The sequence below is a fragment of the Apodemus sylvaticus genome, chromosome 20 (assembly GCF_947179515.1).
Source record: "Apodemus sylvaticus chromosome 20, mApoSyl1.1, whole genome shotgun sequence".
Classification (NCBI taxonomy): Eukaryota; Metazoa; Chordata; class Mammalia; order Rodentia; family Muridae; genus Apodemus; species Apodemus sylvaticus.
In genome coordinates, this window is record NC_067491.1 from 447136 (window position 1) to 472329 (window position 25194).

Consider the following 25194-nt stretch of genomic DNA (forward strand, 5'->3'; position numbering starts at 1 on the left):
CTTGTCTGGCATCAATGAGAGAAGAGGCCCTTGGTCCCGTGAAGGCTTGGTGCCCCAGTGTAGGGGAATGTGAGGGTGGGAGCCAGGAGTGGGTGGGTGGGTGGGGGTGCACTCTTATAGAAACAGGAGGAGGGGGGATGGGATAGGGGATTTCTGGGGGAGGAAATCAGGAAAGGGAATATCATTTAAAATGTAAATAAAAATTTCAATAAAAAGTGAACACACAAAATGCTATGCATAAAATACTACCTATTTAGTTTTGAGACAAGGTCCCTTGACATAGCTCTAGCTGGCCTGGAAGACAATATGTAGCCTTTGCTGGCTTCCAACTCACAGTGAGAATCCATGTGCCACCTCACCCAGAAAATGTTACTACATTTTAACTACAGACAGCAGAGGCATTGTCAGCATCTTTGGAACCATGGTACTAGGCATCCATGGTACTAGAAACTTCAATTTAAAATGAATATATGAGCCAGGCGGTGGTGGCGCACTCCTGTAATCCCAGCACTCTGGGAGGCAGAGGCAGGCAGATTTCTGAGTTCGAGGCCAGCCTGGTCTACAGGGTGAGTTCCAGGACAGCCATGGCTATACAGAGAAACCCTGTCTCGAAAAAAACATCAAAAAAATTAAAATGAATATATGAGCTAGGCATGGTAGCACAGGCCTGTCATTCCAGTCTGAGGATGCAGGCAACTGAGGCAGGAAGATTGCTTGCAAGGGCCAGCCTGAGCCTACACTGGGGCACTGAGCCTTCACGGGACCAAGGGCCTCTTCTACCATTGATGCCAAACAAGGCCATCCTCTGCTACATATACAGCTAGAGCCACGGGTTCCACTTCTGTCCTCAAGTGGGCTGTCAGTTTTTCTGCCCTCCTTAGCCGTCACGGCCCTGACCCTGTCCTGCCTTGTGTGTCCATGTCACAGGCTGGCTTTCATTACACACCTCCATGTCAGTCTTTCTGATAGGCATGCCCAGCCTGAAGCCCCTACAGCCCCAGGCCCTCTGAGTCTGTTTCTCCCTGGGGTCCACATTTCTCTACAAAGCTGGAGCCTCAGTTTCCCGGCGACAGCGCCGCCCGCCCCCTGCAGTACCCACAGCGGTCGCCAGAAGCGCTGTGGAGCAATCGCGCGCGGGCGGGGCCGCTGACGGAGTGTGAAGCGGCGGCACCACAGCTCCTGCCCGGGCCTGGCCGGTGGGCGGCAGCGGGCCCGAGCGCCCCGGGGCGCGGCCCGACGGCATGAAGGACCTGGACGCCATCAAGCTCTTCGTGGGCCAGATCCCTCGCCACTTGCACGAACAGGACCTCAAGCCGCTATTTGAGCAGTTCGGCCGCATCTACGAGCTGACGGTGCTCAAGGACCCGCACACCGGCGTGCACAAAGGTGGGCACCGCGCCCCGCACTCTGCGCCCGCCTCTGCACCCCTGAATCCCGCCTTCTGCACCCCTGAACCAACTCCTGCACCCCGGCACCCTCCTGCAGCTCCGATCCCTTTCTGTACCCCTCTTTCTACACCTGCATCTCCCCAGCCCCTACACGCCTCCCTTGCACCTGAGCCTTCTAGATCCCTCCCCGACACCCTTTCTCTTGCACCCCTGCATCCCAGCCCCCACTCACCTTCCCCTGCACCCTCCTCCGCCCCGGGGGTGCCGCTCGCGATCCAGCTGCCCCCTCCTGTCCTCCGCCCCCTCTTCCTCCCTCCTCCCCACTCCCTCCTCCTCCATCCCTCTCCAGCTCTGTCATCTCCCTCCATCTCCCTCCTCTCCCCGGGCATCTTCCTCTCTTTCCCCCTCTCCCTCCCATTCCCAATCCCAGACCCCCCCATTCCCACCCTGTGCCTAGAGTGTCAGGGATCCCAGCCTCCCAGTGCCCCACCACCCGCCTTGTTGCTTTTGGTCTTCCTGGCCCAGCTTGGAACTTCCCACCTAGGGATTGGGAATCCTGCTCACAAAGCCGGGCTCGCTCGGGCTGCAGCCAGGACACATGTCCAGGACCCAGGGCTGAGCGGTAACTACAAAGACATGGGGGCGTGGGGAGGGGGATGAGGCTGGGCCCAGGGGATACAGGGACATGGGCAGCCCTCCCTGGGTGGTGCCATCTTCCTGGCCCCTTGCACCCACCCTGGGCTCAAATGGAACCTGGCAGAGCCAGAGCTGAGGCGAGACAATGAACGTGAGGTCCTCTGGACAGAGCCTAGATCTTGGGTGCCTTGGCCTCGCCGGCAGGTGGCTAAAAAACCTGACTTTCCCTCCCATGGAGGCATCTGGGGCGAACAGGGTCACCCTGCTCTGCTCCATCCCAAGCCCTAGTATCTGAATCTAGGGGCTTTGACCAGCTCTCCTGACAGGTGTCAGGGACTCAAGGATGAGACCAGGATCTCCATCCTTGGCAGGAACCTAGGAGGGGTCTTAGTACCTGGGGTGGGTGCTGGGGGGGGGCTCACCTCCCTTGGAAATCCCAGACAGGAAACAGTGGTGAATGAGGAACCCATGATGGGACAGTGAGGGCTGGTGTGGGTGTGGAGTTATTTTCTTTCTGGTAGATGTGGGGGTCTGGGAGCCTGGGTATTTAGGGATGTTGTTTGTGGGTGGTATTTGGGTATCGGGGTGTCTCATTGGTAGTGACACTGGGGACTAGAGAAACAACAGCTTCCCAGGCCGCACCCAAGTGGGGCAGAGGGGATCCACAGGCCAGCAAAGGAGGGGTTTAGAACCTTGACAGAAGTCCCTGTTTGGAGGGCAGGATATGGGTGCTTGCCTGTCATTCCAAAACTTGGGAGGCTTAGGCAGGAAGATCAAAAATTCAAGGTCATCCTTGGCTACATTGCAAGTTAAAGGCTAGCCTTGGCTATGTGACATCCTGGCTCAAGAAGTGTCTTTGTTTGGGTTATTGCAGTGTAACTGTCAGCCAGTGGCTGCCCCTCTCTGGGCTTCAGGCAAATGGAGACAGAATAAATGGAGCTGGTGAACCTGGGGCCCCTGGTCAATATTTCAATGGCTTTGTTTCTGGGGTACATCTTCAAGATAGTCCATAACAGCAGAGGCAGGGTCCCAGGGTAGACCAGGTCCCCAAGCACTGAAAGGAGATGCAGAGAAGGGACAGGGGGTGGAGAAGAGAAGATGGAGCACACAGACCCTCTGTAACCCTCCCAGGAGCCACGCAGAGAATGGGAGTTCCCTCTGTCAGGGCTTGGGGTCCTGTCCCCATCTCTAAGGGAGAATAAGTCACTAGCCCTACAGACCATATGCATTTTCATGTTAATGATGGCATTTGCCTTAGAGAAGCTTGCTCTGGGGGACTGTGCAGCGGGGGCCAGGCATGGCCCGCTGTTACCATGGGAGCAGCAGCAGCTGCTGATTATAGGAGGAAGTGACATGGAGCCTAGAAGTAACAACCATCCTTGAGGACACATGGACCTGCACAGGTGTGGAAGGAGCAGTTGTCCTAGGCCACAGCAAGGTGTTTGCTTGTGACATTATGATGGCTTCAATTGAGGGAGCATCATACTTTGTGCCTCAGTTTCCCTAGCTACTTCTGAGAAGATCTTGGTAGCACACATCTCAGAGGAAGCCACTGAAAAGGAGGTATAGGGTAGGGGGGATTTTAAAGAACTTATGGGCACAAGGCCTGGGCTCACAGAGTGGATGCGGACGCTCTGATGCTTGGGCTCCAGACATTCTCAGGCAGAGGCAGAGAACAGTGACTGCAAAGGCCCAGAGAAAGCTCAGCGGGGAGTACTCTGATGTGTGACAGAGGCAGGACACAGACTGCATAGAAAGTGCTTGGGAAAGTGAACGGAGGTGAATGGTAGAGGGTGGATGGATGGATGGATGGATGGATGGATGGATGGATGGACAAATAGATTAGTGGATGGATGGATGGATGGATGGGTGGATGGATGGATGGACAAATGGATTACTGGATGGATGGATGGATGGATGGATGGATGGATGGATGGATGGATGGATGGACAAATGGATTAGTGGATGGATGGATGGATGGATGGATGGATGGATGGATGGATGGATGGATAGATGGGTGCATGGATGGTAGGTGGATGAATGGATGGATGGATAGACAGAAGGGTGGGTGGATGGATGGATGGATAGACAGATGGAATGGTGGATGGATAGACGGGTAGATGGGTGGATGGGTGGATGGATGGATGGATGGATGGATGGATGGATAGACAGATGGACTGGTGGATGGATAGACGGGTAGATGGGTGGATGGGTGGATGGACAGATGGGTGGGTGGAAAGTGATAACCCCAGCAAAACTGCCTCATGGAGATATAATTATCAGCATACATTTTCCTGTGTAAAGCTTAGAGTGCTTGAGGTGGGGCTTATGCAGATGTGGATTTTGGATAGTTGGGGGAAGGCATCATCTTGTTTTGTTTTGTTTTTTTATCTAAAGAATGATGTTCCAGGTTGACCACAGCCTGTGCTAAGATCCTGGGGCAGGAAGGAGTATGTGTTGGGGGAGCCAAGGGAGGCCACAGGCAGGGCCATGGATAGAGAGAGTCATGCTCTCTTAGTGCTTGTTGGCACCTCTGGTTTCTGCTTCACTTCAGGAAGGATTGTTTGGAGGTGAGGGTGGGCCCAGGGGTGAGGGGAGGCCACCTATGTTGTCTTGTTTGATGACAGGGAAGGGCCAGGTAGAGTCACAGGAAACTGTTCTTGCTGTTAGGTGAGTGTCCAGTTGGGTGTCTTGGTGGATATCTGTGATCCCGGCACTCAGGTGGCTAAGGATCATCAGTCAAGGTTAGCTTTGGCTACAGAGCTGGTCAGGAGCCCATTTCCAAAATAAGGTGGTGGGAGGCTGGAGAGGCGGCTCAGAGGCTTAGAGGGAACACTGCTCCCCTCAAAGACCTGAGTTTGATCCCCAGTGCCCTCAGGTGGCTTACAACTGCCTGCCACCTGGTGCCTTGTGAATTCCAGAAGAAGAAACACCAACCAGTTGCCCCAGCCCCATCCCGATAGCATGTCATGGCCCCCTCCATAGGCGAATAAAAAAATAATCTGAAGGTCTAAAAACAAAATAATGCTAATGTAGCCTTTTTGACATTCCAGAATTTTCCGAATCTCAGAAATCCTTCAGCCATCTATCACCCCCAGCTTCCCCCACTCCCTCCCCATCCCTGCTCAGGTTGAAAGGCAGATATTTCCAACTTGCAGCTTGGAGTGACCTGGCCTCACTAAGTGAGCCAGAGTGTGGGGTCAGAACAGCTGGTGTTGTTAGGACCCGTTGGGGGCACCTCCAGTGTAATTTGGGGTCATTTGTTCAGATTTCTGTCTGGGTAGCTTCTGTGACTGCATTCCCCTCTTACACCGTTATCTCCAGTCTAGATATGAGGGATGAGTTTTTTCTAAAAGATTTATTTATTTATTTTATGTATATAAGTACACCATTGCTCTTTCACACCAGAAGAAGGTATGAGGGTGTCAGATCTCGTTACATATGGTTTTTAGCCATCTGTAGTTTGTGGTTGCTGGGAGTTGAACTCAGGACCTCTGGAAGAGTAGTCGGTGCTCTTAACTGCTGAGCCATTTCTCCAGCCGCAGGGATGAGTTTTCTAAGTGAGGGGACAACTCCAGTGTTGAGGTTCAGCCAGGAGCCATCATGGGACCCTGGTGGCCAGACCAGGATGGAAGACGCACTTCAGCACCGCGGACAGCGGCGCCTTCCCGAGCCCGGGTTTCCCTCTGCACAGCCTCCCCATCCCCTACCCCACCCCGTCCCCTACCCCACCCCCCGCAGTGGGAGTGGGGGAGGGGGTAGCCCGCGACTGCAGGAGGGAGGGCGATTCTCTCTTTGCTCCCTGTGACAACCTTCCACCCTGCCCTCCCTCCTCCATCTGTCCTCTTCTTCCTCCTCTTGGATTTTTCCGAACATGGTCTGTCATAAACTATGTAGGCGAGGATAACTCCTGGTCTGCCTTTTGCGGCTCCCAGGTGCTGGCACCGATGGCGGCAAGTGATTGTCAGGCAAGGGCTGATACAGAAAGAGCTGGGTGTGGTGTTGTGCCTTTAATCCCAGCACTCAGGAGGCAGAGGCAGGTGGATCTCTGAGTTCAGGCCAGCATGGTAGAGTGAGTTCCAGGACAGCCATGGCTACAGACCTCTCACCCACAACCTTAGCTACATCCCCAGGCTGGCTCCTCTTGTTACTGCCACTCCAGGCTGTGTCCCCGTCTTCCCAAAATGAAAATCTGTCCCCTTTGCCCTCTGCCCACCACCATTCCTCCTCCTGTGTGGGACCTCATTTGTCACATGCTGGTGACCTCAAGGACTCTGCAGTGCCCACCATGCTCCTTGGGTGTCCAGCCTCCTTGGCTGGATTAGGACCCTGACATCCATCTGTTCGTTTTGCAGCGCAACACACAACTTTCCTTTTTATGTCTGTGTAATATCTCATCACGTGGAAGAACACACCCCACGTGTAAATCACCACCATCAACTGGTGACATTTTCATGATTGCTGTTGTGGGTCCTGGCCTAACCACATCTGATTTGACTTTTTAACTTGGGGGTGTGGTCCATATCCTGAATGAGATGTGTAGGTTACAGGGGAACCCACGTGTAATTCTTCTGGTGCACATCCTAGAGGGTTTGTTTAACAGCTGCCTTTCAGTCTCTACCCACATCTTTCACCTCAGAGCCCGAGGGATCCTCCTGTTTACTCCTTCCCAGTGCTTAGATTGTGAGAGTGCACCATCATCTCCCCAACTCAATGTTCTGACCCCTTGCACTCGAACACACAATCCCCTCCTCCAACCCACAGCACCCACAAATCCACTTCCTGTGTCTGATTTCTCCTGCTTTGGGAATTTCCTCTCCTGGAGTCCATACTGTGTGGCCTTTTGCTCTTAGCTTTCAGTGGCCTCAAGGCCCCTTCATGCTGTGGGGTGTCAGAGCCTTAGCCCTATTCATGGTGTCTCTGGACCATGGTGGGAGTCGCCATCTACCCTTGCCCCTGGGCTGCCCACCACCTGTGGGTCCTTGTGTCCAATGGTGTCAGGACTGTCTCCTCCAATGCTGTTTCTCCCACCAGGCTGTGCCTTCCTCACATACTGCGCCAGGGACTCTGCCATCAAAGCCCAGACAGCCTTGCACGAGCAGAAGACCCTGCCAGGGGTGAGTGGTCTGTGGAGGGGGGGTACACTCTCAGCTGTGGGGGACTTGGGCTCAGTGTCCCCGTGCCCCTGGACACAGAAGAGGGTAGAATAAAAGGGTCATAAATGTGAACATCTTTTGGATTCCTACTGTGTGTTGGGCTCTGAGAATCACAGAAGTGCTAGCTGTACACAGTACAAGCTGGCCTGATCAGAAATGTGCCTCACTGGCAGGCAGCTGTGCAAAGGCCCTGGGGTAGGGCAGCCCAGCATTGGAGGAGTGTCAATGAGACCCCTGTCGTAGAGAGAGAGAGAGAGAGAGAGAGAGAGAGAGAGAGAGAGAGAGAAGCGAGAAGCACAGGGGACAGGGACAGAAGGAAAAAGACTGGACAGGGCTTTCACAAACAAGAGACTTGAACCTTTTTTACCCCAAAAAGAGAGAAAACAGCTTCATTCTGCTCCAGTCACTTCTTGCTGTGTGACAATGGAATGGTGACTTAACCATTCTAGTCTCTGATATCTGAAAGAACTTGACAGGTCAGGGTGGGGAATGGGGAGAAGGTGGTCGTGTGGCTGGTGCCAAGAAAGAGGTCATGCTTTGGAAGAGAACAGAAACAGGACGGATAGATTTGGTGTTTGGCAGGACTTTAATAACACATGCAAATCTGGGAACTTTATAAAGAAAAGCTATTTACCTCACAGTTCTGGGGTTCGAGGGCATGGGCTGGCATGGGTGTGGCTCTGGAGAATATCATGCATCCCTGTGCCAGTGCTAGTCTTGTTCTGCTGCTCCCCAGGCTCCTGTGGAGATATAGTGCCTGCCCTTGTTCCCTCCCCTGCCTCCACCCTACTCCTGCCTTTATCCCTGCCCTCACCCCTGCCCTCAACTCTGCCCTCATCCCTGCCCCCACCCCTGCTCTCACCCCTGCCCTCATGCCTGTCCCACCCCTGCCCTCATCTCTGCCTTCATCTCTGCTCCCACCCCTGTCTCCACCCTTGCCCTCACCTCTGCCCTCACCCCTGCCCTCACCCCTGCCCTCATGCCTGTCCCACCCCTGCCCTCACCCCTGCTCTCATGCCTGTTCCACCCCTGCCCCCACGCCTGCCCTCATCCCTGCCCCCACCCCTGCCTCCACCCCTGCCCTCATCTCTGCCCTTACCTCTCCCTGCCTGGCTTCTCCTCTCCCCCAAACAGGGCACCAAGGACCTTTTTCCCAAACATAGTCAGGTTTCTAGTGCTCATTAAGGGTGTGGTTTTTCTGGTGAGGGAGGTGTCATCAATCCGTTCCTGTAGGTTGGGGACAGTGTGTGAGATCAGGGGGGAAGACCATGTGGCCTTGGGCATGTTGATGGTGTAAGCACTAGATACCTAGAGGGCAGATGTTGGGGACAGGTGCGGGGCACAGGGTATGAGGACCAGATGGGATTGGGCTCCATTGAGAAAGGACCCTACAAGATTCATTGATTGACAGCTTAAAAGTGGGTCCTGTTCATGGGTGCCTGTGCTCTCAGGGGACCATGAGTGACATCTTCGGGCAAGTATGGCGGTCACACAGAACGACTTCTAGCATGGAGGCCAGGGACTTGGCTTAGTACCCACTGAGAACAACCCAGCTGTGCGCTCACAATGCCTGGCAATAGACTGTGCTTAGAATAGGAGGAAGTGGAGGATGTTCTGGAAAAACATTGACTTTTAATAATGTAAGGCCATCCTTGTCTGCCACTGAGAATTTTTAACAGAAACATTAGGAGGTAGAAGTCCATATTAACACTAGATTTTTAGCAGGCAGTCAATGCAAAGTAGCCTGGAGGAGCACACATCCCTTCTGTCCTGCCAACATTTCCTGTTTTCTTGCATTTTCATAATTTTTGGCAGGATGGTTGTTACATGTTATATGTGCTCCACCTTGGAGCACACAATCCCCCTGCTTCCACCTTCGCGCAAGGGGGTTGTGAGCAGCCAGGGACTGATGGGAACCATGGCTGCGTTGTGGCTCCACAGGTCATACTACAAGCCCCAAGACCACAGAACTGAACCAGCCACTGGCAACAGGGAGATGGGCAGTCACAGCCTTGTGCCGATAAAACTTTATTAGAAACAACAATGGGACTGGAACAGGGCAGGGCCTGGCAACACCCATTCAGGACCCCTCCTCACCTCCCTTGAGCCACGCGGGAAATGTCTGTCCTCTTGCTGCTGGGACTAGGAAACGAGGTGCTGACGTCATTTAATTTGAGAAATCGACCAGGAAGATCCTGAACATCCTAGACTCTGGTGCGAGTCACGGGTGACATGAAACCTTGACGTTCCAGGTCTTTTTTTGGGATCTGCGGTTGGTGTCCAGCCATAGCTCCAGGCCTCAGTTTCCCCAGCTGTGCCTCCTCCACCCAGCAGATAGGAAGACTAAGGCATAGAGAGGGCAGGCAACCTGCCTGAGGTCCCCAGATCTAAGCATCTACTCTCTGAGAGTGAAGGTCCCGCTAGTGGGGACCTGGGTCCCCGCCCATCACCTCCATAAAAATCCGCAGGATCAGGGAGAGACTTGGCCTCAGAGAACCAGGCAGAGAGCAATGGAGGACACCAAGGTGGACCAGCCGCCTTGCAGTGTCCACTCACATAGGCTGCACAGTCACAGTTGTGAAGGAGCTATCCATCATGCAGGTGGCTCCCAGAACCCCTTTTACCCACTTTCCCTCACTAAAAGAGTCTTCCCGCGCCTTTTTACAGCTATGTACTATTATTCTACATAATAGTAGAATATTATTCTACAATGGAGGGGCTCATCCCTCAGGTCTGAAGCGAGGGCTGTTTGTAGTCGGACCTAAGTGTCTGTTGGCAAAGGGTCAGAAGACTGGGCGTGGGGAGCCATCCTCCTCCCGGAGCACTCCTAAAGGCGTCAGCTTTGAAAGTGGGTGGAGAGCTGTTGGAGGGAGAGATCTTGCTGGAGCCTCGGAATGCTGTAGTGAGAGACTAAGAGAGCAGCTGGAGCGCTCGGGCAGGCGCCATGGCGGTGCAGGATGGGGGAGGGGTTCACCATATCCAGGTGGGAGAGGATGTCTGGTGTCTTCCCTGGTTCTGGAATCTTCCAAAAGTAAAACTTAGCAACGGCAGGAGCAACTGCAGCTCCGGCTAGACCGGCTGAGAGTGTCCAAAGACCTCAGTCTCCTCATTTGTAACACACAGCTCAGATATTCCCATCCTAGCTCAGAGATGAAATGGGTCCTGGACATGATCTCCCACACCCAACTCCTATTGCTGCCTCAAAACCCAACGAAGAATTTTCTCCACCGTGATCACGGGCAACTTCTTTTTTGTTATCCCACTTCTCGACACTAGTAAGGGTCCTCCCTGGAGTCCCCTCAGATCTTACACAACCGGAAATGTGAAGTGTCAGTGTCCGGTGACTGTGAGGAGAAAAGGGGTGGGGAAGGGGTGGAGATGGGACCTGCAGAAGGAGCAAAGGGAGGATGGGCACCTGCGCGGGACAGATTGGGGGCAGGAGGGTAGAGAGACCCAGCTCCGAAGCGTGGCAGAGGCACGTGGTGTGGGCGGGGAAGGCGCTCCGTGGCCCCTTCTCTGTCACTGTCGGGTGGAGAGGGGATCCCGGGGGCGCGGGAGACTAAGGTCAGTGATGGGGTGATGGTGACAGAGCCGGTGTCGCCGGTGTCCTCCCTCCTCCCCCCTTCCTCGTCTCTGAAAGATTATATTTAAATCTCTTTTGTGCGAGGCGAGATCTGAACTCGGAGGGGGCCCCCACAGAGGCGGTTTCCATGGTAGCAACAACTGCCAGCTTCCGCGGGGTGAATCAGCGTTGCCATGGCAACCCCATCTTCATCTACCCAAGGTGCTAGAGAGGATAGCGAGGAGGGGGGAGGGCCGGCGGGGGCGTGTGGGTGGGGCCGCGGGGGGAATGAGAGGCTAGATCTGGGGGACCCCTCCCCTGTATCTTCCCCCCACACCCCTCCTGGGCTCCCTAACCCCAGAAGCGGAACTATTCGGTTCAGATCACCTACCCCCACCCCAGGATGTGGTGTGGTACCCAGGTGCAGAGGGCATGGGTATGGGTGGGTGGGTTTGGGGGGATTTGGCCAGCTGGGAGTGGGGGGAAGGGCAGGTAGTGCGGGTCCCTGGAAGGGTCTCAGGAGAGGGGAGGGGCTCTCCCAGTTGGGGCCCGGAGAAGATTCCGGAAGGGGAGGGGCCCAAAGGCAGGAGAGGGGAGGGGTGTGGAGAGGGGTGAGGATGAGGGGATGGCTGAAGAGAGGGGTGTGGAGAAGGGTGTGAGGGAGGGTTGGGGTTTGGGGATGGAGAGGGTGTAGGGTAGGGAATGGGGAGTGAACCTTGAGGGGTGCTCATAGCTTGGTGAGGACCTTGAGGGGCCCTCGGGAGGGAGCGGGAAGAGGCTGAGGTGTCAGGGGGGATGGGGTTGAGGGCGTCTGGCTCAGTCCAGGGACTGTCATTGTCAGGTGGGCGCATGTGAGACAAGTTCCTGCTTGTTGAGCGGCTTTTCTGGCCCAGGGACCCAAACAGGAGCCCAGGATGTCACAGGGCTGCGTGTGGAGGGCTAGCCTGATCTGACTCTGGGGTGGAGACCCTAGTCCTGGCTCTTGGGCCCCCGTGGTCCCGTAGTATGATAGATTTTTCTTTTACATGGTGTCATTGAGGCCGGAGTTCACCCATATGAGTCTACCGGCCAGGAGGATGGCTCCATCCAGGACCACTGGGAGAGAAAATAAAAGCCTCCCAGATGCACGCCCCTTTCCAGTCCGTTATGGTTGTCCCCCCACCCCCTTAGCCTGTCCTTGGGGCGTGGGGGAGGGAGGCCTACCACTTGCAACCATTTCATTTGTTTGTGGTTCCCTGGGCTAGCAAAGGCTTCAGAATGAGTCTTCCCGGGAGCCATCCAGGGGCTAGCCTAGGCGGCGTGTCTGGAGAGCGATGAGGTCTCTAGCACCCTAGGTTCAGAGTTACGGCTTCGTTTCTATGTTCTATGCTGGAGGAAGTCACTTAACCAAGTCCAGACGCAGGGATCAAGAATAAGCTGACTTCTTGAAGACAGAAGTCCGAAGGTGACATTTGCACACATGGCTCAGGGACATCAGGCCATTTTCAAAGACACTTTGTCCTGTCGGGATAATTATCATTGGGTTCTGAAAGCTAGCTAAGAGTTTGCCGGCTGAGTCTCACTTGCACCGGCGTTGAGCGTGTGCTGAGACAGAGGTGGGCAACCGAGGTGGGCAACCGGTGCCAAGCAGAGTTTAGAGACGGTGCCCGTGCCCCACTGTCCTCTGCTACCCTGACCATGTCCCCCTTTCCACAGATGGCGCGGCCGATCCAGGTGAAGCCGGCAGACAGTGAGAGCCGTGGAGGTAGTAGTAACCTCCCCGTGGCCGAGGGTCTCTGCAGCCTCAGGGTTGGGGCTCCGTCCAGCTCCGACTGCTCCCCCAGACTTCAGATATCCCACACCTTTCCTGTTCCCTCACGGGTGCCTGAAGGCTGCAGACTTGGGGTGTGGGGAGAGGTGTGGGCAAGGCTGTTGGGACCCTATGTATGTGTAGGTGCTCTGGAAAGCCAGCCTCTCTAGTCCCTATCATTCTCCATCTTGCTGTCTATCGGGACAGAACACCACCACCCCCGGCCCCCAGCTTGCTCTTGCTCTGTCTCCTGCTCCGTACTGTCCCCAATCTCCAGTCTCTTCCTTCCCGATGCCCCCAAGCGTTTCTGCTGCCATTCCTCTTTCCCTCTCACCCCAGAGAGTGACAGACATCTGAGTATGGTTTCTCTAGTAACCTGGCTCTTATTCCTGGGCGATGGGGCAGCGGGGCGGCCTGAGCAAAGGTTCTGGGGCAGCGCGGGCCAGGGCTGAGGGTCTGCAGGACCAGCGCGGGCTCAGCGGGGCCGTGGGCCGGGGCTCCGCCCACAGGGGACCGGAAGCTGTTCGTGGGCATGCTCAACAAGCAGCAGTCGGAGGAAGACGTGCTCAGGCTCTTCCAGCCCTTTGGCGTCATAGACGAGTGCACAGTGCTTCGAGGCCCGGATGGCAGCAGCAAAGGTGATTGGCAGGCGATGGGAGCGGAGCCTAGGAGCAGGGCATAGGGAGTGGAAGCGGGTGTGGGGGTCGGTGTTGAGTTTGGCACAGGTGCTGAGCAGTAGCTTGTAGGAATAGCGGAATGGGATAGAACTGGAGGTGGGCATAACCAATGGGAAGGGGTGGAGCAGGTGGGGTGGGTGTTTGTGGTGGGTGGGTGGGATTTGCGTGTGGGGAGGGGAGGAACAGAGAAAGGAGAAGGTCTGGTTGCTGAACGGTCAGGTCTATGGGAGGGCAGGGTCAGTCCTGACTCCTCCTGCGTGTCCGTTCAGTGGGGCTGTTGGGTTCCCTGCAGATTGGCCCTCCAGGTTATGGCCCGAGTTCTTTCTATCCCCAAGCCTCTCAGCTTTTCTCCCTGTGTCTCAAGTTCTGTGTCTTCGTGTGTGTGTCCATCTTTATGACTGAAAGGCTGAGACGGTCTTGGTCCATGTTGTATGACTCTGGAGGTCCCACATAAATGTGTATGCCTATGCATTTGATGAGCTTCCATGATTCCACAGGTCCCAGTTCACCATCTGTGCCCTGGAGGTCAGGGTTGGTGGCCATTCAACCCTTTTCCCACTTGTGCTGATGAAACCTTCTTGGGGCCCAGGCTGCCTCTGAATGTATGTGTGGCTGCTGGGGTCTCAACACAGTTCTTGGATGCTGAGCTGACTTCCTGTTGGCTGACCACATGAATGGACAGATGGACTGATGAATGAATGGATGGATGAACTGGTGGGTAGATGAATGGATGAATGGATGGATGAATGGATGGGTGGGTGGATGGGTGAATGGATGGGTGGGTGGATGGATGGATGGATGGATGGATGAACTGGTGGGTAGATGAATGGATGAATGGATGGATGAATGGATGGGTGGGTGGATGGGTGAATGGATGGGTGGGTGGGTGGATGGATGGATGAACTGGTGGGTAGATGAATGGATGAATGGATGGATGAATGGATGGGTGGGTGGATGGGTGAATGGATGGGTGGGTGGATGGATGAATGGATGGGTGGGTAGATGGATGGATGAGTGGATAGATGGATGGATGGATGGATGAACTGGTAGGTAGATGAATGGATGGATGAATGGATGAGTGGGTGGATGGGTGAATGGATGGGTAGGTGGGTGGATGGATGGATGAACTGGTGGGTAGATGAATGGATGAATGGATGGATGAATGGATGGGTGGGTGGATGGGTGAATGGATGGGTGGGTGGATGGATGGATGGATGGATGGATGAATGGATGGGTAGGTGGGTGGATGGATGGATGGATGGATGAATGGATGGGTGGGTGGGTGGTTGGATGGATGGATGAGTGGATGGATGGATGGATGGATGGGTGGATGGATGGGTGGGTGGGTGGGTGGTTGGATGGATGGATGAGTGGATGGATGGATGGATGGATGGATGGGTGGATGGGTAGGTGGGTGGTTGGATGGATGGATGGATGGATGAGTGGATGGATGGATAGATGGATGGGTGGATGGGTGGGTGGATGGATGGATAGATGAATGGATGGATAAATGGATCGATTTAGGTGGGGTGGAGACCTGGCCAGTACAAGAGTTCTGGCAGGGGGGAGAGGGAGTGAGCAGGTGGGGAAGTCACTTTTGCTGCTGATTCCACCACAGTCTTCACCATGCTACAGTCTTGGTTACCCGTGCCGCTGCCCTATTCCCTGGATAGGATTTATATACAGTTTTGGGGTGATTCAAGGTTTGATAGCAGGTACTTCTCATTGGGTTGGACTGAGAGCTTGGAGAAACCTTATTTACATGTGGGAAGGCTTGGTGCAGCTCCTGACTGATAGCCACACACCTCTCCTGCAGGGGGGCGGGGTGTCTGTGGAGGCTGTAACTATGAAGGGCCAGGGAGCCCAGGGGATGTGACCAAATTCCTTCGTCCCACATAGGGGAAGCCCCACCTACTAGGTCACTGGGGGTTCGAGATCGGTGCTCAACCTGGTCACAGACTGACTGTGCACAGCTCACCTTCAGACAGGTGGATGGATGGATGGATGGATGGATGACTTTCTTTTTAGCTGAATTCATGGCTAACATCTAAGTCTCTGGCCTTAGAAGATGTTGATATGTCCTATCTGTTTGGGCCATCTTGGTCCTGCCTATATCTATGTGAACTCATGTCTTCTGTTGTCCATGAGCAGCAGTCAAGGGCTTCTTCTCCCCCCTGCTCCCACCCACTATCTTCTTCAGTCCCTCACCTCCTCCTCCCTTCCCTCCCAGGCTGTGCCTTCGTGAAGTTTTCTTCCCACACAGAGGCCCAGGCTGCCATCCATGCCTTGCATGGCAGCCAGACTATGCCGGTGAGTGAGAGCCACGCCGGGCTGCCGTGGGACTCGGTGCAAGTAAGGGTGTGCGGGAGATATGGGTAGTTTGGGTGTCTTCCCTTCACAGACTGCTTCAGACAGGAAGCAGACGTGCAGCCCAGGCTGTGAACAGACGCTGTCCTGGGGCAAGCACCATCTTAGCTTGTGGCAGTAACACAGGCTAAGAAGCAGGGGCAGTAGTTGGGTGACATGTAGAGACCACGGACATCCTGTTCTAGGGCAGCTGGGAGCCGCAGTGGGCACACAGAGTAAGGGGGCTGCCAGGCCATTTGCACAGGTCCTTTAGGTCAGGGCCACCAGTGGGCAAGGGACAGAAGGACGCCAAGAACCTGGAGGGGCGGATGGCTGAGCTCAGGTCCACACCTGAAGGACAGGGGCTCATTGCAGAGACTGTAGGGAGATAATGAGGGGTGCTGGTGACCCATTTAGCCAAGGCAGGGTAGAGGACAGGACAGGTGTTCAAGGTCCTAGGTATAGCATCACACACATATGGCTGTCTACCCCACTCCCCAGGGAGGGCCCCCAGGAGTCCCCATCACTGCAGGTAAACTAAGTCCCTAGCTGAGAGCAGCAGTTGTCTCCCTAATGTGGTGGAGCTGGGTCAGGTAACCCCCAGGGCCAGCTTCCTCACGACTGGAACCAAGGAGCAGGTTGTCTGTCCAAGGGGGGCATCTGGAAGGGAGAGACTACAAGGGGGGTGCTCTGCAAGCCAGGATGGGAGCATCTAATCCAGTCACCAGGAAGCACTGGATGAGCCCAGACCCTGCACTGAGCTCTGGATCCTAAGCTCTAAGTCTTCACCGAGTGCTGATTACCTGCTACTTCCTAACCCTCCTCTGAGCCCCAGCTCCTGACAATGTCCCTGCGCACAGGTGATTGGCCCACTGTCAGGTGTCATGTCCTACCCATTCGCTGGCCACAGGGAATCTCCGCTGGTTCCAGGTGTGGGTTGCATGGTGCCCCCCCCACCACTATCCTTTTCTGGCCTCTGGATTTCCCTCTTCCTTGAGTGTATGGCTTCAGCTAGGAAACGTCTCCCCCAACCTTTGTCCCAGACATGACCCTTGAGCCTACATACTCCACTCACCACTGGCTGTGGCTACCTCCCAGTCACTATGGCCATGTCACTACATGGCCAGGCCCAGGATGACAGGATGATAAGACCTATCACTTCTTATGCGGTCCTGGCTCCTCTGGATGTAGACATGGCTGGCATCTCATCCATGGGGAGCACTTGAGTCCTGGATCCCTCTGTCCTTCTACCCCAATGCCACATACCATCCTTACAGGGAGCTTCCTCCAGCCTGGTGGTCAAGTTTGCCGACACCGATAAAGAGCGGACACTTCGGCGTATGCAGCAGATGGTTGGCCAGCTGGGCATCCTGACGCCGTCCCTCACCCTGCCCTTCAGCCCCTACAGTGCCTACGCCCAGGCTGTGAGTGGCCCCAGCACATGGGCACTGAATGCAAACTGACCTGCAGTCCCAGGGTGAAAGCCCAGCTCTTGATGGATAGCCCTAACCACAGCCACCCTCCCTGCCTGACCCAGCCTGATGGTGGGCAGAGTGCTAATGTCCCAACTGGCTGGAGCCTAGATCCCACCACACCTAAATCTGCATTCAGCCCAACCTTGGCTCCACCCTCAAGGCTGACATCATCGCCCAGCTCCTGACTCAGCCTTGACTATTGACTGACCCGAAACTTAGCTCCCATTTCTGACAGTGCTGCCTTCCTTTTCTAGGCAGGCCGGACCCCAGTCTGGGTGTAAATATTGAACCCTGTTTCTAGCCCTAGCTCTGAGTCTAGGCTGGGCCTTGATCCTGTGCTGCACCAGACTGCTTGGATCTCAGGCTCTGCCCTAACGCCTGACTGATCCTTGACCCCAGAATGAACCTTAATCTAAGTCTGAGCCTCTGTTTCTAGTGGAGCTCTAAGTCTAGACTGAGCCTTTTTTCAGAAACCAAATGCTAATGTCTACTGGACCCTGATCCCCAAACCAAATGCTGACCTCAAACTGAGCCCTGACGGCTGACTGGTTGTAACCCCAAACCAAAGATGATCTAGGACTGAGCCCCAGTTCTTGGCTGAGCTGGTGTCTCTCAAGGCCCTCCCCCAACCAGTTCCTGACCCGTGGTGGTCCTGCTTCCACTCACACCATCTCTGTCCCCAGCTCATGCAGCAGCAGACAACAGTGTTGTCCACCTCTGGCAGCTACCTGAGCCCCGGGGTGGCCTTCCCTCCCTGCCACATCCAGCAAATTGGTGCCGTCAGCCTTAACGGTCTGCCCGCCACGCCCATCGCTCCTGCCTCTGGTGAGAGAAGCTTCTGGGAGGTCTCAGAACAAGTGGGGAGCCTGCCATGTCTGGGTCCCTGTGCCTGACCCTCTCTCCTCCTCAGGGCTACACTCGCCCCCACTGCTAGGCACTGCCGCTGTTCCCGGCCTGATGGCGCCCATTCCTAATGGCTTCCCAGGCGTCCTGCCCTTTCCCGGGAACCACCCTGCCCTGGAGACCGTGTATGCCAATGGCCTTGTGCCCTACCCAGGTAATTTGGGAGAGGGCTCCAGAGCCCAGGACAGTGTCTGGAGTGGGGTCTGGTAACCTAGGTCCCCATAGCCTTACTCTCTGTTTGTGGCAGGACAGGTCAAGGAGTGGCTAGGCAGGTGTAGGGAAACGGCTGAGGAGGGAGGCTACATCACAACCACGCACTTGAAGAGATGGTTCTGGGTTCAAATTCCATTTCTAGCTGGTTCCTAAACTGGAAAATGGGACAGATGACATCAAAGGCTGGTGGGAGCACAGTGTTCAGCAGATGACATCAAAGACTGGGTGGGGGCATGGTGTCTCACCTTGTTTGCCGTTAGAGACGGAGGTCATCTTATGTAGTCCAGATTTGCCTTCAATTCCCTGTGTGCACAGGCTGCCCTTCAACTCCCTCTGTAGCCCAGGCTGGCCTTACACCAAGGGCAATCCTCTAGCTTCCACTTCCCAAATGCTAAGATAACAGCTGAGACACCTGGCTTAATTCTTTATTCTGTAGTTGGCTCTGGGTGGTGTTGAAGTGAGCCATGAGTGCTAATGGCCCAAACCAAGAGCTGGGTGGACCATAAATAACTCCGGGGTCCCCACAGGCTGGATGAGAGAGTCCGGGCAGGGGATGGGTTATAGCAGAGGACTCTCAGGTGAGGGGTTTTCCTGGGTGCTGAGGGGTGATTGTCACAGGGCCTCACTTGGCTTCTGTTGTTTGCTATGGGTGTGTCTGTCCTTGGCAAGTTGACCTACATCAGAGATGCAGTTTCCTCGGCTTACCGGTGGGGGTTAACACAGAAGGGAAGCTGGGTGGCTGTGGCTGTCAGTGCTCAGTCCCTCCTCTGCCCTGCAGCTCAGAGCCCCACTGTGGCAGAGACCCTCCATCCTGCCTTCTCCGGAGTCCAGCAGTACACAGGTAGAGGCAGCCCTGTCCTGACCACTCACCTCAGGGTCTTATGTCCCGCCCTCCACAAGACCCCTAAGGAATGTACTGTCCCTTAAGCCTGGGGCTTCCAGGTCCCTCCAAAGCCAGAGGCTTGTGTACCTTGTGTAGCACTGCCCCACCTCACTTTGTGAATCTAATCCCCTCTTGAGACATGTGCCCACCCAATGCCTTGCCCATGAGCCCTAAGACCCTGCACGACTAAGTTGATTCGTTAGACGTGGTTCCATCCTGCCCCCCAGCCCCTTGTGGAGCTCTGCTCTTACCCCCTTCCTGCTATGGCCACGCCCCTATACCTGCCCTCACTCCATAGTCCTTCTCTCCACTTTGCCCCACGTCCACTCAGAACCCCATCCTCCGCTTTGGCCCCACCTCTGGGCCAAAAGTGGGTCTGTCCTTCGCTGGTCCTGCTCCCTTGAGTTGAGGGTACGGTGGGGCCAGGCTGAGGGGTGGGTGAGGGACTGAGTGGCTAGGGACATGGTTTGAACTGGTCAAGACCAAGATCTGGGGACAGAGCTGAGGAGCAGGATTAGGGCCTACGGGGCAGTTAGGCTCTGAGGAGTAGGCTCAGAGCACAAGGAGCATCCCCAGGGCTACAGCTTATGGGGAACCAGAAAGAAGGGCAAAGGCGTAGAGGAAGGCAGAGAGACATGGAGCAGCAAGAGTCAGGGCCTGCCCCTCAGCCATGGCCCTGCCCCTCAGCCATGGCCCTGCCCCTCAGCCATAGCCCTACCCCTCAAGCTATGGCTCTGCCCCTCAGCCATGGCCCTGCCCCTCAAGCTATGGCCCTGCCCCTCAGCCATAGCCCTACCCCTCAAGCTATGGCCCTGCCCCTCAAGCTATGGCCCCACCCACTCAACCCTCATCTGACCAAGACACCTGTCCTGACCCTGGACCTTACACCCTGCTCCTGTCTTAGCCCTGTCCATCAATACATCCTCAGCTCTGGCCCTCCTTGCCTGTCTCAGACACCCCCCCCACCCTATGCCAACCCCCACCCCGTCCTGGCTGTGCCCTGCTTCCAGGTCTGGCCCCACCCAGTCCCTCCTACATTCCTGCCTTCATCCCCCCTCAGCCCTGGCCTTACCTCTCTGGCTCTGGTCCCATCCCATTTTCAGCGCCATCACTGCCCCTCGATCCACCCAAACCTAGACCTAGGCTTGGGTTCTGCCCCTTGCCTCCATCCTTCAGTCCTTACCCCACCCCCTCGTTCCCGCCCTTGGCCCTGGCCTCGCCCCCTGCCCTGATCCTACCACTCAGCGCTGCCACAGCCTGACCCCACCCCCTTGGCCTCCTGGTCCTCAGCCCCGCCCCCACCCCTCAGTCCTAGCCCCGCCTCTCCTGGGCTCTTCCTAGCCCTCTGCACTGGTCTTGCGGCTCAGCACAGCCTCTGCTCTCTGCAGCCATGTATCCCACCGCGGCCATCGCGCCCGTGGCACACAGCGTTCCGCAGCCTCCGCACCTCCTGCAGCAGCAGCGCGAAGGTGAGGCGACCCCTGCCAGCCCCACCCTCACCTGCACTGCTGACCTCGCCCCTCCATGGAACGGCGGCGGCCCTTGAGGTTCCCACCGCCTATGGACAAGCGAGGAAACCCCCTTTTTGGTGCGCCTTTGTGCGAGAAGGCATCTTGGGTAAACTGAGGCCTTCCCAGTGAAGCCAAGCCTGTGGAGGGCATGCGGGAGGAAGCAGGAGTCCGGAGTCCGAGGAGGTACCTTGGGTAAACTGAGGCCTTCCCAGTAAAGTGAAACCTGTGGAGGGCATGTGGGAGGAAGCAGAAGTTCGGAGTCCTCTGACCCAGGGCTACTCACATCCTCTTCTGACGGGGCAGGATGATCGGAGTACTTAACGACCTGCCTCAGTTTCTCCATCTGGAGCTCAGGTGTCCTGGCCCCATTTGTGTAGACAGAGTCATTGAAAAGTTGCTGGTGTGTGGGCCTTCACAGGAGTCCTACTTTTAACTACCCGTGGACTGGGAGAGCCTCAGGCCACCCTGTGGCAAGTCCACCCTCACCTGTGATGGGGGCTCATACTCCAGGGCGCAGGGGCTGGGTTCACAGCCAAGCCCGTGGACTTTGAGGGTAGCTAGTGCCCCTGGATTGTCCCACACTGGGCTGCACTGTGTCTCCTGGACACTTTGTGCCTGAGACCACCAGCAGGACATGCTTGTCTATTGACAGCCAACACTACAAGGTGACATCAGGGGTCACTTGGGGAAGGCTGGTCTTGCAGGCCCCTCCCAGGCTCTCCTTCACGTCCAGGACAGGAAGATGGGTAAAGGTCCCCACCACCAAGCAAGATAAATCCCATGGTGAAGGACATGTCCTCAGACTTCCACACATACACTGTGGCGCATGCGCCCCTAAAATTAACTACACAGACAGACAGACAGCATCTGTACCTTGCAGCTATGGCTCCCTCATGGGAATGAGTTCTTACCTTTTATCTGTCTGGGTTGTTTTTCTTTTTTTCAAGACAAGGTCTCACTTATGTAGCTTACACTGGACTCATAAACACAGCAATCCTCCTGCATCAGCTTCCCAGTGCTGAGGTGACTGGTGTGTGCCTCCAACTTGGCCTCCAGGCCTCTTTTAAATGTCAGGTGTTTCTTAGACAAGCACAAGGCCCAGGAGCTGCGGCTGAGCCACACCCAGCCTCCCAACACTTCACTGCATTCACCTGACTCCATCACAAAGCCTGCAGGAGGAGGCTGGCAGCACAGGATGTGGGGCTTTGGGAGTCATAGGAGAGACTCTGGCTTGTGGGGTTCCAGCAGGGACAGAGATGCTATCTGGGTTTGATGAGCTGGTGGCTGGGTGGACGAAACCACTTGGGACTGGTCAAGGCTTGCAGGGCCCAACCCTGTTCCCGGCCATTCCCTTTGTCTCGAGAAGTTCCTGACTCTATCCACAACCAGAGACAAGGACTGGACCCCAACCCAGGGGGGGTCCGCCTCCTCTCCTTGGGGGCTTTATGTCTTTCTCTCCCCCACCTACAGGTCCCGAAGGCTGTAACCTGTTTATCTACCACCTCCCCCAGGAGTTTGGAGACACGGAGCTGACCCAGATGTTCCTCCCCTTCGGCAATATCATCTCCTCCAAGGTGTTTATGGATCGGGCTACCAACCAGAGCAAGTGTTTCGGTGAGTGGACATACCTAGAGACCCCCTTTGAGGCTTTGGAGGTGTGGTCAGGGGTGGAGCTCCCACCTAGAATCCCCCCAGTGAGGGGCTGGGGGCGTGGTCAGGGTAGAGAGCTTAACTGGTACGTATTTGTTTTTTTGGTTTTGGTTTTGGTTTTTTTTTTTTTTTTTTTTTTTTTTTTTTTTGGTTTTTGAGACAGGGTTTCTCTGTGTAGCCCTGGCTGTCCTGGAACTCACTCTGTAGACCAGGCTGACCTCGAACTCAGAAATCTGCCTGCCTCTGCCTCCCAAGTGCTGGGATTACAGGCGTGTGCCACCACGCCCGGCTAGGGTAGAGAGCTTAACTGGTATGTATAACGTACTGGAATAATCCTCAGTGCTACATCAGTGTTGTAGAAAGAAAGCGAGGCTATGGCTCCTGCACCACAAGGGAAGTTGAGCAGATTGGATGGGGTGGGAGTGAGGCCCCCACCCTTAGAGACGGAGACCACGCCCCTCACCAGCTCCCATCCCTTTGTTCTCTCAGGATTCGTGAGCTTTGACCACCCGGCCAGCGCGCAGGCGGCCATCCAGGCCATGAACGGCTTTCAGATTGGTATGAAGAGACTGAAGGTGCAGCTGAAGAGACCCAAAGACCCAGGACACCCATACTGACCACGCCCACAGCCCCTCTGTGCTGTGGGTGTGGCCCCAGGTGAGCCGCCAGGCCAGGCGGCCCTGTGCTCTGCCCAGCCCTGGTTTCATTCACCCTCCTCCCATCCCAAGCTCACTCTCCAAAATCTGGGGGCGGAAGTGGCTCTCCAAGAGGCCAACTGGGGATTCAAACCCTCCCCCATCACCTTGTGGCTTGGGTGGCAGAGAGGGTGGGATTAGGGTGGGGAAACCGGAGAGAAAGCTAGGAGGTTCCACCCAGGGGACTTCCTTCCCAGGGAAAGTTTTGAAGGATGAATAGAAGTTCACTCCAGTGAACTTCTAGTTTGGGGCTTGTGGTCTGGGGTGCAGGATGTGATGGGCGGGGCTTCTATCCCATCCTGTGACGCTGCAAGCCGAGAAGCCCTAATCCAGAGAAAGTATCTGTGTCTACACAGTGGAACTTGGATGCCCAGTTAAGCTTGGCCCAGGACTGAAGCAGAGGAAATGGGGACTTGTCATAGCCTTGTAGTTCCCCACCTCTGTCCCCACCAGGAGCCCTGGGAGTCCTGTCTTCTAAGTTCATGCCCAGTGGGTTAACAAAACCCAAAGTGTCGCTTGCAATCTCACAAAACCAACAACACAAAACCAAATACCCAAACAATCAAGCAAAAAAAATCCCAAAAGTCAATTTCCCTTTCAACAGTCTCAGCCCTCTTTTTTTTGGGACTGAACTGATTTTAAAAAGTGGAGCCAGCTGCCCATTGACTTCATGGAGGTGATGCCCAGCTACCCAGCAGCAGCGGCCTACAGAGCACCCAGGAATACATTTTCTTTTCTTTCTTTCTTTTTTTTTCTTCTTTCACCACCCAGCCCAGGGCCTGGTAGACATTGACAGTCTTTAATCCTTCCTTGTTTTTAGTTCGTTATCTGGGTCTTTGAGGCTTTATCTACTTTGGCTTCGATTAGGAAACCCATCAATCAGGTAGAAACCTCCAGACAGCTGCCATATTTTCAGTTTTAACCCAGTGTCCTGTGGACCATCTGCTCTGTACTGGGGAGGGATGTTCCGTGTCAGGAGCAAATGTCCCCAGACTGATGGTGACTGTCAGGAACTGTTGTTTTGAAAACGCTGGGGTTTTCTTGCCAGGACCAAGTGGGGCAGGGTGTTCTGTGCCCCACTCCCTTCCCTTCCACTACTCCCCAATGTTCCCCCATCCTCCCCAGGTTGAGCGGTTCCCGCTTCCAACCACTCCAAGACTTTTATGTAAATTATAGCCAAGTTTGGACACCAGCTCTCCCAGTGACCCCCCTTCCTCCACCTGTCCCCGACTCACGGCCCCCCAAATTCTGAAGCCACCGAAAGCCACTTGAGTTACAGAAGGCTCGATGGTGTGCCGTGGGGCGGGGAACAGGAGTCTGAGCCCGGGTCTGAGGGGCCCATACACTGCCAATCACCCACCCCTCAGCTTGGGGACACCCCCCACCTGACTTGGAGGCTTTCCAGGTCAGCCAGTATCCCCCTTAGCCAGGATCCCCACCCTCACGTCCTATTCCCCGTAGCTGCGCATAGACATGCGCGCACCATAGACTATATTTTTGGAGAATGAACCACAGCGGCCAAACTCCGTCCAAGGAGGTGGCTCTGAGCCGGCCAATCATCGGGGACCAAGGACAGACAAGCTGAGGCTGGCTGGACGCCAAACCAGGACCCCCGTCAACACCATATACCTCCAGTTTTTGGGGTCTCCACGGCTGCCGTCCCTGCCCTGCCCCTCCCGCTTTCATAGCCTTACTTGGGTGACCAGGTGTCCTTAGCTTCCTGCCAGGGAAGCCTCCTGTCCCCCACTGCCCACCCAGATCGCACGGCCCTCCCACCCCCCCTTCCTCCAATCACCAGCCGTAAACTGAAAGTCTTGTACCCGAGGTCACCGTGAGTCGGACGATGCCACACCGGACCAGGTTGCTGACCCCGCAGGCACCGCCTCTCTCCTCTCTCCTTCCTCCTCTGCCCTCCCCTCCCCCTCACATCTATCTGTCATTACGTTGGTGGTCTTTTTCTGAGTGAGTGCCAACAAGACCACAGAGAAGAGCCGCGCGGGGACTCGCTGATAATCCACTTTTGATTCCTAGTTGGAGGTTTGGGAAAACTTTGGTGGGGGAGCCATCCCTTGTATATTACTCAGCCTGCCCACATACCCACCACAAAGCACAGAGTCGTTAATTTGGACATCCCACCAAGCGGGGGTGGGGGTGGGGGTCCGGATCCCTTCGGACGGTCCAAAAGCAAACAAAAGAGACAACGTTTTTTTAAGGTTAAAAAAAAATGTAAAGAAAAAAATCCCTTTTCATTTCTACTAAAATGTTTGTTGACTGACCTAAATGGGGGGGTGGGGAGGAGCAAACAAAAAA

General features: G+C 55.4%; 1 protein-coding gene across 17 annotated transcripts; it reads left to right on the forward strand.

Moving 5' to 3' along the window:
- Positions 1–1226: 1226 nt before the first annotated feature.
- Positions 1227–24812, forward strand: Celf5 (CUGBP Elav-like family member 5). 17 transcript variants are annotated; one of them, XM_052165602.1, is made up of 12 exons: positions 1227–1386; positions 7059–7141; positions 12438–12489; positions 13041–13169; positions 15439–15518; positions 16832–16978; positions 17713–17854; positions 17940–18086; positions 18924–18986; positions 20417–20497; positions 22010–22153; positions 22679–24812. In XM_052165602.1, exons 1-12 carry the CDS (start codon positions 1242–1244, stop codon positions 22804–22806), a joined length of 1341 nt encoding a protein of 446 aa, XP_052021562.1. In that variant the 5' UTR covers positions 1227–1241; the 3' UTR covers positions 22807–24812. The 17 variants fall into 17 exon arrangements, with proteins under 17 accessions (XP_052021562.1, XP_052021552.1, XP_052021550.1 ...); XM_052165592.1 differs by having other exon boundaries at positions 1242–1386; positions 12438–12513; positions 18924–18992; positions 22010–22093; XM_052165590.1 differs by having other exon boundaries at positions 1242–1386; positions 12438–12513; positions 22010–22093.
- Positions 24813–25194: the final 382 nt, after the last annotated feature.